At 44.9% G+C, this 13810-nt stretch overlaps 1 protein-coding gene across 1 annotated transcript in view; it reads left to right on the top strand.

Annotated features, from left to right (window-relative positions):
• The first annotated feature begins 3359 nt into the window (after window positions 1-3359).
• LOC110534570 (zeta-sarcoglycan-like) overlaps window positions 3360-13810 on the top strand; it is a 316878-nt gene continuing 306427 nt past the window's right edge. Inside the window, exon 1 of the mRNA XM_036953988.1 lies at window positions 3360-4680. Coding sequence (XP_036809883.1) covers window positions 4642-4680 — 39 coding nt within the window. The 5' untranslated portion in view covers window positions 3360-4641. The remainder of the gene's footprint in view (window positions 4681-13810) is intronic.

Below are 13810 nucleotides of genomic sequence, written 5' to 3' on the forward strand. Positions count from 1 at the left end.
TGAACCTTAAGTATATTTAAAACCAAATACTTTTAGATTTTTACTTAAGTGGTATTTTACTGTGTGAATTTAACTTTTACTTGAGTTATTTTCTATTAATTAAGGCATATTTTTTTCCACCACTGCTCATCACGTGAGCTGTTGCTACTGTTAATTATCTATCCTGTTGACGAGTCACTTCACCCCTACCTATAGGTACGTATTTCAATGACCTTCTAGCTCTGCACATTGACACGGTACTGGTACCCAGCCTTGTGTATATAACCAAGTTATACAGTCGCTATATTTTTCATCCTGCATTCTTGGGTAATTATTTGACTGTTAGTCTGCACCTGTTGTTTAAAAAGCATGTGACAAATAACATTTGAGAAGAGAAGAGAGACAGAGGCGAGAGGCGTTTCATATGAAATCGCCACTTCAAAAGTAGTCTGCATTGTCGAATTATTTTTAACATTACTTTTACCATCCCATTAATTGCAGTGGCATTGATAACGACACATAGCCTACAGACACTAACCAGTCGCGATTCATTCGGTTACTATTCCCTCTCCAAAGTGTAAACATTTTCGAGTAGCTGTTCCGCTGTCTACCGATGGAGGACCGTGCTGAATTGAGCATACATACAGAAGGCGACACTGAATCAGATTTCAAGGAATCTGTTGGATAATGGGGGATGAATGGATGACTGAACGAAACAGACTAACATAGGGTAAACATAGCTTACTTTTCTAGAGAACTACCTCACAATTATGTAGCATTTTGAGGGTGATTGAGGCAATGTAAAATATATGCTAAACCTGAAATATAACTAAAAAGTCACATAATCAATCTAAGTTTATAAGGCCATAGCATTGCTTATGATTCTGTGAATGAAGGTAATTAAAACGATGTATTAACGCATGCATTTGATCATAAATACCTAACTTGTATTGCATCCCAAAGGCTATAATCCCATTCAGTAAAACAAGCTCCACATAATGTCCAGGGATGACAACAACAATGTTATCAAATAGTTAGATATATGCATGAATTAAAGTCAATGCGCCGTGAAAGAGACTGCACATGTAACGCTCTTGTTAAAACACATCATTCATGCATGCATTAATGGCCGGGGAGCAACGTGAAGATGCAAACTAACTGTCTAGTGGGCACAGAGTTTCAATTGACCCTTAATGTTCCCGTGGTTTTGTTAATGCATTGTCTATCCGTGATGGCATTTGGAATAAAGATCTATCCTACTACAGTGTCTTTATTGAGTGTTTCCACACGAAACCCAGACAAATAAATACCATGATATGGATATTTAGGATTTTCACGAAATGTAATCCATAGAATAGTCCGTTGAAGGAAGGATTGTTAACATATTGTATCTAAATGCATTATTGAGAAATTGTTTATTTAAATAATTGTTCTATGGCCTACGTATACAGTTGTGTTACATATTTATTATACTTCTTAAAGACTCCATTGTGTTTAATCTGTATGTGCTCTGGCTACAAAGCAAACATTTGTGTCATATGGAGCTTTGCCGCTTGTTCTGTAATATAAATACTATTTAGATTTCAATAACTTTAACAATAATGTAGCCTAATAATTGGGCAGTGCGTTCTCTCTCTCTTTCCCTCGCTCCCCCTCTCTCTCTCTTTCCCTCGCTCTCTCTCTCTCTCTCTCTCTCTCTCTTTCCCTCGCTCTCCCTCTCTCTCTCTTTCCCTCGCTCCCCCTCTCTCTCTTTCCCTCGCTCTCCCTCTCTCTCTCTTTCCCTCCCTCCCCTCTCTCTCTCTTTCCCTCGCTCTCCCTCTCTCTCTCTTTCCCTCGCTCCCCCTCTCTCTCTCTTTCCCTCGCTCTCCCCCTCTCTCTCTCTCTCTCTTTCCCTCGCTCTCTCTCTCTCTCTCTCTCTCTCTTTCCCTCGCTCTCCCTCTCTCTCTCTTTCCCTCGCTCCCCCTCTCTCTCTTTCCCTCGCTCTCCCTCTCTCTCTCTTTCCCTCCCTCCCCTCTCTCTCTCTTTCCCTCGCTCTCCCTCTCTCTCTCTTTCCCTCGCTCCCCCTCTCTCTCTCTTTCCCTCGCCCTCTCTCTCTCTCTCTCTTTCCCTCGCTCCCCCTCTCTCTCTCTTTCCCTCGCTCCCCTCTCTCTCTCTTTCCCTCGCCCTCTCTCTCTCTCTCTCTTTCCCTCGCTCCCCCTCTCTCTCTCTTTCCCTCGCTCTCCCTCTCTCTCTCTTTCCCTCGCCCTCTCTCTCTCTCTCTCTTTCCCTCGCTCCCCCTCTCTCTCTCTTTCCCTCGCTCCCCTCTCTCTCTCTTTCCCTCGCCCTCTCTCTCTCTCTCTCTTTCCCTCGCTCCCCCTCTCTCTCTCTTTCCCTCGCTCTCCCTCTCTCTCTCTTTCCCTCGCTCTCCCTCTCTCTCTCTTTCCCTCGCTCTCCCTCTCTCTCTCTTTCCCTCGCTCTCCCTCTCTCTCTCTTTCCCTCGCTCTCCCTCTCTCTCTCTTTCCCTCGCTCTCCCTCTCTCTCTCTTTCCCTCGCTCTCTCTCTCTCTCTCTTTCCCTCGCTCCCCCTCTCTCTCTCTTTCCCTCGCCCTCTCTCTCTCTCTCTCTTTCCCTCGCTCCCCCTCTCTCTCTCTTTCCCTCGCTCTCCCTCTCTCTCTCTTTCCCTCGCTCTCTCTCTCTCTCTTTCCCTCGCTCTCCCTCTCTCTCTCTTTCCCTCGCCCCCTCTCTCTCGCTCTCTCTCTCTTTCCCTCGCTCTCTCTCTCTCTCTTTTTTTCCCTCGCTCTCTCTCTCTCTCGCTCTCTCTCTCGATCTCTCTCACGCACGCACACACGCACACACACACACACACAAACACTGTCGAATGATTTATGTAACATTACTGTGCATCTCATTACTGTGAGCATCTGAGAAAATCATGCCAAGATTTGTGGTACAGCGGGTTGATGCATGAGCCCCATTTATCTAGGACACATCACCTAGCTACTTCATTACTAACACACACACACACACACACAAACCGACGCACGTAGAAAAGCGCGAGCACGAATGATGAGCTCTTTCTCTCACACACGCACAGACACACCACACACATGCACACACACACGCACGCACACACAGCAAGGATGCTAAACCTGCCACATCATGTCGCTTTACTAGCGGGCTGTAAAAACTTGCGTTCCAGACTAGAGGGAGCTCGAGATGAGCTGACGTCACTTCAGCTCGAGCTGCCACAGGGCGCTCATTCGAGGTCATGTTCTCCAATAAAAGCCGGTCCCGTAAAATGATTAATTACAGAGTGGCAAAGAATCAGAAAAAAAGGCCCCGATGGAAGAAAGCCTTGTATTCATTAAGATGATACCATATCCAGTGACTGTGCTGTGACTCGCTTCTATTCTATTCTGGGGATGTGGACACCCTTGATAAATCTCCCTCTCTTCATAAGGCTTGTCTCGGTCTGCTAATGACTTGTCCGGAATGAACACTAAATGGATTGTGATAACAAAGCTACGCTAGGCAGCGTGCTCCGCTCATGTCTGTTTCCACTGGGCACAGACGTCACATCAACGTCTATTCCACGTTGGTTCAACATAATAACATTGAAAACGACTTGGAAACAACGTTGATTCAACCAGGGTGCCCAGTGGGATATATGGAATGTCATCCGTTTTGCTAATTAAAACTTAAACAGCACTGCGGTTCAGCAGTGATGGCATGCGCTCAGGAAGCCTGCTGATGGGCTTCTCCACACTCATTGGTAGCTTTAGGACCCCAGGGGAAGGCTGACAAACAGGGCTGCAGGGGCAGAGACAGTTTGCTGTCTGGGAGAGATGAAAACTTCACTAATGTCTTAAGTCAGAGCCGTGGGAAAGATACAGTCATCTGGTGGCGATGAACCGTAACGCACGGCGACGGGAAAGAAACTGCGCGACCAGAGAAACTCGACCTGCACTCAACATTTTCCTTCCTTGGGAGAACAGATACGTATCTCTATCGCTCTTTCTCGCCCCCTCCCTCCACCCTCTCTCATAGACTTTCTAAGATACAGCGTCTGAATTCAGATGCGGTGCACTTCCAAGGCGAGCATCAGCATCACTACAGAGATTCTGGCTCGGATAAAATCGGAAGAGCGCGTTTTCGTCCTCGGTTATTTTCGATTCATCTAGTTGATTAGACCCCCCCACAAACACACACACACTCCCCATATCACCCCAATACATCAGTCGTCGGAATTATAGCTGCCTCCCTACAGCTCTCCCCTTGGCTTCCCCTTTCTTCAAACCGAACAGAATTTATGTGTATTTGCCGCATGAGGACGTCCAAGCATTGGAACTCAGTTGCTGGGGTTGCAGCAATTCAGCCTGCCGCTTGCTCCGCGCCGGAGACATGAATCTACCATAACGGAATTCGCGTTCCCTGTCAAAATCGGAGAAATCAAAACTGTTTGTTTGCCGCCTCATGGGGGTTATATTTTGTTTCTGCTGGTCAATAACTGTCGTCAAGTGAATAGCTGTTATCGCCATCGCTTCAATTCCAAACTGGAGGAGTCGTGATCAACGGGAATGAAATTGAGAAAATCGTCCGCGGGTTGGAGGACGGGGCTGAGTTTAGGTCGGGAACTACGAGTCTAGATATTTCTAACTTTGTGCGCAAGACTTTCTCTTTCTATATGGACCGATCAACATCACTGGATATCGAGGCTCTGAAGGTAGGTAGACTACGTGCACACGGCAATGAGTGTGTGTGTGTATGTGTGTGTGTGTGTGTGGGGGGGGGGGGGGTCCGCGGTGCCCGACGCTTGTTACACAAGCCAGTGCGGTTGTGTGGTGGAGTGTCAAAATTTGTGCGTGGGGTGCATCTCAATATCTGAGTTGTTGCAGCCATGGTGTTCTCTCTCAGCTGTGTGATACATTGCATTGTCCACATTGGGGATTTAGAATGCATTGAGGTTGAAACGTCTCGAACGTGTTGGGAGCTGCTCTGTTTTGCGGGGAATATGTGTAATGAGCTCTCTCTCTGTCTCACTCTCTCTATGCCTCTGTCTCTATCTGTGTCTCTCTCTCTCTCTCTGTGTCTATGTCTCTCTCTCTCTGTGTCTCTCTATCTGTATCCCTCTCTGTCTCTCTCTCTGTCTCACTCGCTCTATGCCTCTGTCTCTATCTGTGTCTGTCTCTCTCTGTGTCTATGTCTCTCTCTCTCTGTCTCTCTATCTGTCTCTCTGTGTGTGTGTATCTCTCCCACTCTCTCTCTTTCTCTGTCTCTCTGTGTCTGTCTCGCTCTGTATACCCCTCTCACCACCTGCGTCCCCTCGTGTTCAGTGTTCAATAATAGGATATCATCTGGGGAGAGTTCCCTCTTTCTCACCGTCTTAATTTATAGGCTGTTATATGTGTTGTAACACATGGGGAATGAAAACAAATCAAATCAGATTGCGTGCTATCAACATGTCCATGTTATGAAGGACAAGTGTGCTGTTAGAGTTGAAATGGTGCGTATGAGAACATATGGACCGAATGATGCCCAGTTTGCGCCCCGATTTGTAAATATACGTCTCAAGTACAAATCTCTAAGGCAGATACTCTCTATTGCCAGTAATTGGGCAAAATATCAGAATTGGGATGCCTGTGTAAACGCAACTTTAGCGACCAAGCACGCACTGTGATCACACTGACATGTAACCTAGCCCCTGCATGCACACAGAATTCCAATTCCGCCGTTCTGAGGCCATTCGGTAGGGTATCGATCCGCGGCTGAAAAAAGACCCGGGACTATTTTGACGCCCCATTTAAATCAGGGAGCTGGAGCGATTGGTTTCATTGATCGAATCGATGATTGCATAGATCAGACAATCGACGGGAATTAATACATTTTGGCTGGTTGTTGAAGTTTTGATGATGCTCTAATATTCCACATTAGTTAGTACAGGTGTGCGTAATTGTCCCTGACCAGTCCCATATGTTAGGCTAATGGTTGCAATCATTCTGACTACTTTTCCCGTTCATGAATGTTAATTGGAAGTTGACATGGATTGGTTTGTTTGAGCTTTTAAACCTCGAATTAGTAATGGTTGAATTTACAGGATAATGTTGTGCATATTCGCCACCACACGTGCCAAATGTTCCCATTTTATAAAATGTATGTAAATAAACAAATGTATTTATAAATCTATTTTTACATCAGCTGATATCTCAACACAGAAACCCAGCCTAAAACCCCAAACAGCAAGCAATGCAGGTGTAGAAGCACCATTGGCGAGGAAAGGTCATCATATCCATAGTTAGCTTTTTTTTTGTTTTTAAGTTAAAGATTTGGCAAATAGTTCAAAAGCAAGGCCTTAATGGCCAATCACTAATGTGCACTTTAAACTAGAGTCCCATGGGATAATAAGCAATCAAACGTTTGGAAGTCATCCAAGAAGCAAAAAAAGAGGATCTGGCTCATGATGCCATGCTGGCCTGGGTTTGTGTGGCAGTACTATTTCGCCACCATCGTCTGTGCCCATAGCTTCCCAAACTCGGTCTTCGTAACCCCAAGTGTTGCACATTTAGGTTTTTGCCCTAGCACTACACAGCTGGTTCAACTAATCATCAAGCTCTGATCATTTGAATCAGCTGTGTGGTGTTAGGGCAAAACCCAAAACGTGCCCCACTCGGGGTCCCGAGGACCGGGTTTAGGAAACCCTGCCATAGACTGCCACAGGTGGCAAGGGTATTATAGCTAAAGATCTGCACAATCATAACACTCAGTAGAGGAACCCCACTTATGTTGGCAAACTGAGCCTTGGTTTGACTAGCTAGTTAACCCCTCCCTCTCTTAATCTGTCCATCCCTCTCTTCTTCCCTGGAAGGATAAGGCTGCCTGCATTCCAAATGGCACCCTGTTCCCTTTATGCCACTATATAGGGTATCGAGACGCACCCTAACCGTGGGTTGTTTTCTGGAGTAGTGGTCCCTAAACTTTAGTGCTAATGACCTTTTTTTTTTTTTGTGTGACCCACCTGTTTTTCTAGCCACGACCCATTGACCTTGAGCTTGCCTATATGGAGGGGCCAACCACTCGACCATTTGAAAACGCTCAATCTTGTCCTCAGTATTCACAACGTGTCTCGAAGTAGGTTCACTGATCTAGGATCAGGTTCACCCTTGTCTATTTAGTATAATCTAAAAGAAAAATCTGATCCCCGAACAGCACTTTACTCTGAGATGCTTTGTAAGTAAGGCCCCAGGGGGCCTGATATTGATTGTAAGCTGTAGTCTATTATCAGTTAGATTCATTAGGGCAAAGCACACACTAGGCCCGGCGCAGTCAGAACATCAGAACATCAGAACATCAGAACATTAGAACATTAGCGTGTGTAATTAACGTGTCATGGGCTATTGTTTGGACAGAAGTGGTATACGCGGTAATTGAACCGAGGGAGGGGCAAAGAGGACTCTGAAAGAAGGCGTGGCTTGAAGAGTAGAGGAGATTATAAACTAAGCGAACACCAAGCGAGCGGTGGCGGCATTTTAGCGGGGAGGGGAGTCACGGCGATATAGTCTAATTACAGTACCAATTCTGCTTAGCTTCTTATCCCCAGGCAAATATGTCAGTTAAACTCAGAGTTGATCAGATTGTTCCCCGTCTCTCCTCCTTCATCTAAACTGCAAAGAAAGTGCAATTCAATTTACTGGAAAGCTTTCAGAGATGGATACCCCGGGAAGCAGAGCACTTCAAACAGAGAGTGTCCTGCTCCAAAGGAAATGGAAACGCTTGCTAATTAATCAGATCAGACTGAAACCAATGGGATATTTGAGCGATATTGACTTTTAGTCACAGCAGCATCATATATTGCCTGATTTTAGGATTGGTTATCTGAACTTGACCTTTGTGGGGTCACATTATAGTTGATAGAACGTCACTGGTCAATCCTCATCGTGATTGGCAGCTGCTGTGAAAGACGGGTTAAAATGACGTCTAGGGATTGGGGATGCGGCCAATCCAAACGGTATCCGTCTGCGCATACAGCGGGCTTAAATCGAATGTTTTTCCTACAGCTATACAATAGCTTGAGTAATATTTGCCTGTGCACTACTCTGTGTTTGTCTTTACATTGCCTGGGTCTTGACTCGAGTTCCATCTGACTAAGTCTTGCCGACTGACTCTGGGGGTGTGTCTGTCTCCTCCATCCGTTCTATACTTAATTAACTGCGGCAGCCCGAAAAAGGGCACTCCGATTACAACATTGGCTTCAGCTACACGTACAGCAGCGCCGAGTATCAAATGATTAATACATATTTGCAGAGGAGGAAACGGTTGTGTAGAACATTTCCCGCCGATAGCCTTCAGCGTGTGCTTGGGAACGGCAGGCAATTTGCCCGTGTTGTGTGTGTGCACAGGTGTCGAGGAGTTAAACACCTGGCGACGGCGGGAAAAGGTTAACGCCGCACACGGGGCTTTGTTCCGGATTACCGGATACAATTTCGACATAATGAACTAAGTGATGCAAAAGTTATTGAGGTATAAAATGTGGCATTACACTAGTACAGGCCCTGATGCGTTCTACTGCTACGTTTCCCATTTCTTTAATTCTCCACTCCAAACCTGCTTGCTGGCTGCCTCCTCCTCTCTTATTACAGATGAAATGGAGAGAGGCTTTAATAGTTGTTTAATTTACACCATTAATCACCCTGTTATGCTATTACTGCTCACATTATTACTGCAATCTTCCAAGAAGCGTTTTTATAATTGCTTCCATTGTTCTAGTAGGGGTGGCCATGGAAACGATGCGACTGCTTGCTTACTGTAGAGTTAGTAACTGGGCCCAGGAACAGTAGGAAGACAGAGGCAGTCTAAAGCAACAAGCATTTATCATTTCCCATTCGGACAAATTCCGCGAACAAATCTCTCCTTCAGCCACGTGTTTGCCTGTGTTTCACCCTCTATGTGGACTGACATTGGTTGTCTAGTGCCATGACGCTATTTATTTTTATTTATTTATTTATTTTACCTTTATTACCTTTGTCAAGTTGATGTACAGTTGAAGTCGGAAGTTTACATACACGTTAGTCAAGTACATTTAAACTCAGTTTTACACAATTCCTGACATTTAATCCAAGTAAAAATTAGGATTAGGATCACCAATCTATTTTAAGAATGTGAAATGTCAGAATAATACTGGAGAGAATGATTTATTTCTGCTTTTATTTCTTTCATCACATTCCCAGTGGGTCAGAAGTTTACATACACTTAATTAGTATTTGGTAGCATCGCCTTTAAATAGTTGAATTTGGGTCAAACGTTTCGGTAGCCTTCCACAAGCTTCCCACAATAAATTGGGTGAATTTTGGCCCATTCCTCCTGACAGAGCTGGTGTAACTGAGTCAGGTTTTGTAGGCCTCCTTGCTCGCACATGCTTTTTCAGTTCTGCCTACACATTTTCTATAGGATTGAGGTCAGGGCTTTGTGATGGCCACTCCAATACCTTATCTTTGTTGTCCTTAAGCCATTTTGCCACAACTTTGGAAGTATGCTTGGGGTCATTGTCCATTTGGAAGACCCATTTCCGACCAAGCTTTAACTTCCTGACTGATGTCTTGAGATGTTGCTTCAACATATCCACATAATTTTCCAACCTCATGATGCAATCTATTTTGTGAAGTGCACCAGTCCCTCCTGCAGCAAAGCACCCCACAACATGATGATGCCACCCCCATGCTCCACGGTTGGGATGGTGTTCTTCGGCTTGCAAGCCTCCCACTTTTTCCTCCAAACATAACAATGGTCATTATGGCCAAACAGTTCTATTTTTGTTTCATCAAATCAGAGAAAATTTCTCCAAAAAGTACGGTCTTTGTCCCCATGTGCAGTTGCAAACTGTAGTCTGGCTTTTTTATGGCGGTTTTGGAGCAGTGGCTTCTTCCTTGCTGAGCGGCCTTTCAGGTTATGACGATATAGGACTCGTTTTACTGTGGATATAGATACTTTTGTACCTGTTTCCTCCAGCAGGTCCTTTGCTATAGTTCTGGGATTGATTTGCACTTTTCGCACAAAAGTATGTTCCTCTCCAGGAGACAGAATGTGTCTCCTTCCTGAGCGGTATGATGTGCTGCGTGGTCCCACGGTGTTTATACTTGTGTACTATTACTTGTACAGATGAACGTGGTATCTTCAGGCATTTGGAAATTGCTCCCAAGGATGAACCAGACTTGTGGAGGTCTACAATTTTTTCTGAGGTCTTGGCTGATTTATTTTGATTTTCCCATGATGTCAAGCAAAGAAGCACTGAGTTTGAAGGTAAGCCTTGAAATACATCCACAGGTACACATCCAATTGACTCAAATTATGTCAATTAGCCTATCAGAAGCTTCTAAAGCCATGACATAATTTTCTGGAATATTCCAAGCTGTTTAAAGGCACAGTCAACTTAGTGTATGTAAACTTCTGACCCACTGGAATTGCGATACAGTGAATTATAAGTGAAATAATCTGTCTGTAAACAATTGTTGGTCAAATGACTTGTGTCATGCACAAAGTAGGTCCTAACCAACTTGCCAAAACTATAGTTTGTTAACAAGAAATTTGTGGAGTGGTTGAAAAACGAGTTTCAATGACTCCAACATAAGTGTATGTAAACTTCCGACTTCAACTGTATAGTCAGGTTGATAAAGCCTTACATGGGCCTGGCGATCTTCCGTATATGACCTAGGGAGTTGAGCGAGCGACATGCATCCTCTTGAGACGGCCATACTTACCAGCTAATAGAGAGTGATGGTTGATCCAAGCAGCAGTCAGTCAAGCTGCAGGGGGCCCCGGGGGCCTTGGTGAGTAAACACTTTGGTTCACACACTACAAACACCGAAGCCAAGCCATGCATAAGGGAGCACATGTTGAACTCTGCTCCCTCCCTCCTCCCTGCGGTTCCACCGCTCTGACAAGTTAATAACAGTCAGATCTCAGGTCCGGCCGCGGCTGAGGAGCATAGGGGGACTGGCAACTGCGCTCCCGCTCAAGGGCGCTACTGACACCTCATCATGAGTCAAATGGAGCAGGATTGGCGGCGAGGGGGCGAGGCGGTCGCGCTGGCGTAGAGTAAGGAGTGCGGCGGCTTGAGAATGACGGACGAGTCAGGGTGATTGAAAGAGCGAAGGGAGAAGAGGGCCTCTCCTGCCTCACACTCTTCTCTAGATTTTTGGAGTGAGACGATGCGGGGACAGAGAGGGGATGTGACATGCCTCAGAGCAACTAAGGGATGATGGAGTGACTGACAGTGCAGCCACTTAGTCAGGGTCAGGATCATGGTTGAGGATGAGACTTGACCAAGATAAAGTAAACCTTGTCTGAGCCAGAACGATTCATAGGGCAGGAGCTTGTCTCATCTTTCTGTAGCGTGAGGATTTGTATTGGCATTTGTTAGGATCCCCACACTCTTCCTTGGGTCCAAAACGATTACATCACAACAAAACAGCCTACATCATAAATAACACAATACATCATACAATAATTATTACATCATTACTCAATCATTACACATTTAGAATACAAAGTGTACAATACAATACAATAATATTACTATGTTTTTTATTGGACAAGTTTAGGTAGTCCCTCCCTTTTCAGTACGCTTTCTTCCATTTGGTTCCTAATGAATGCAACCCATGTCCAGACAAAACCAGGTTCAGAGACAGGTCTGGTGGTCTGGATCAGGGATATTGTTCAGTAAAAAAATAACAATGAGAATGAAATCTCTGGGGTATTTATTCTGCTTGAATAAATTCAAATTTTCATCGATTCAATCAGCCCAACTATGTTTACTGTCACACCAAATCCAATATCACTGGAGTCCCATTAAAAGACAAATTGTGTTTTTGCATAATCGTAGATCATTTCCGGATGTTGGTTTTTGATTGAACGTGACCTTAGATCCAACCTCATCAAGACTCCTAATGTCCCTCTGTACTGAAGCATCAGGAAGGAAATGTCAAAGCACATTGGTCTGGCAAGCGTCCAAGTACCCAGTGAGGATGTCTGGTCTCCCCGTTCACCCCCGTCCACTCCCCTCCCTCCCACCACGTAGTCTATTTACACCGACCTGGGTCTATTATTTTCATGTGGTTGTGATTCAGACACTTTCTGAGCTGTTCTTGGCTGTGTTTGTGTGGCCCTGTTTGATGTGCTTTGTTGTCCTTTGTGTTGTACGTTTCACACCTCCGTGATTCTGCCGCTCGTCGCCTCGCCAATGTCCTGAGAATATTCCAGAGACTTAAAAAGGGACTTTATTTGTTTGCGCGTTTGCGCTGCTATTCAAACATTCCCGACAGGCTTTGAAAGCTCTTTGTCAACCAATGTCAAGGCGGTGTGACAACAAATTGCATTGTCAGAAATGACAGATATCGCTAAAGAAAAAACAAATAGTTGAAAACCAAGACTTGTTTCCGTTTATTATTTCAATTGTTACCCTTTTTCCTCCCAGATCTGCTTCTCCATTGTAGACTTCACGAAGAAAGAATGTATTTTTTTTTCTCAAAGAATTTCAAATCATTTTTCAATCAGTCCCTTTATTGTATAACAATAATGGTTTTGTGTAGTGGTTGGAAGGACATTGACCACAATTGTTGCTACCAACTCCACATATAGTTTAGTCTTTTCTGAGCATGTTACCTGGGCAGGAAAACTCCAGGCCCCAGTTATAGCTAGGGACAGATCAAGGGGCATGTGTGTGAGTGTGTGTGTGTGTGTGTGTGTGTGTGTTTGTGTGTGAGCACAACTGACCAACCTCTGTTCATAGACAACATATACGCATTCTCCTCTCCAGTCCCCCACCACCCACGAGCCATAATCACATAGCCCACTTTAAACCGATCTCAATGTCATCTCTCAAAAAGCCAAGTTTTCCTATTGGACAATAAGAAGGAAGGAAAGAATAGAGACAATTTTTTTCTAAAAGAACTGTGTAATAGATATTTTATTGGTGGTTGTGAAGGGCAGAGCTGCTCAGCTCGGCTCGACATAGCTGCACATATAGTTGTATCTTCTTCCCCATTCAGCCTATTGATTCTCCCCACCAACATGAAAGGCATTGTGCTGGCTCTGGCGGTTGGATGTTTTTGTTCTGCATAGCTCTGTATCTATCTAAACCCCAGCAACACGGACATATTCTGGAACACTACATTACGTTCCCCCTCAGTAGGAGCTGCACAAACCCAGACAGACCCAGATTATTGTGATTAAACTTGGTCCTGGACTAAACATGAATCCAAATGGAAAATCGACATTGAAAATGCATGACTCATTTTAATCTGGGTCCAGGAAACCGACTTCGCAGGTTCACTGGGTTTTCTTCCAATGGTGTATCCGTTCCATCTAGCGCCGTTGGTACGTTGGAACGGTTCCGTTCAGCGGGATGTCAGTTCTATTTCTAGTTACTTGATGCAGTACATTAGGTCTTAATGACCTTGTAAGCCCTGGATAACTCCGTTAGATAAACACACCGGATACGGAGCTAACATTCCGTTATGATTTATTCACAAAGTGGCATGCAGTCATTCGCAGTGTTGCACTTCCGTTTAGCTCAGTTCGTTCTCTCACTTCTCACCCGTTCTCTACCTGCACCCACTACTAGTCAAGGTGACTTACAGAAAGCTCCTCACGAGGAGCTAAAATGGTTGCCATTTACCCAGGCGCATGCCATTATAGCCAGTGTCTGAGCTGCATTAGGCAGATTCTTCTCAAGGGCATTATAACAGGAGCGGTGACTGTTACACATCCCGCGAGGAAGCGCAACTTATCCTCAACAACGATAGCTACTACTCTCAGCAACTGTTACGCTGCTAGCTAGAGGGACATTATATCCCTCGGCCAGA

The sequence above is a fragment of the Oncorhynchus mykiss genome, chromosome 19 (genome assembly GCF_013265735.2).
Source record: "Oncorhynchus mykiss isolate Arlee chromosome 19, USDA_OmykA_1.1, whole genome shotgun sequence".
In the NCBI taxonomy this organism is placed as follows: Eukaryota; Metazoa; Chordata; class Actinopteri; order Salmoniformes; family Salmonidae; genus Oncorhynchus; species Oncorhynchus mykiss.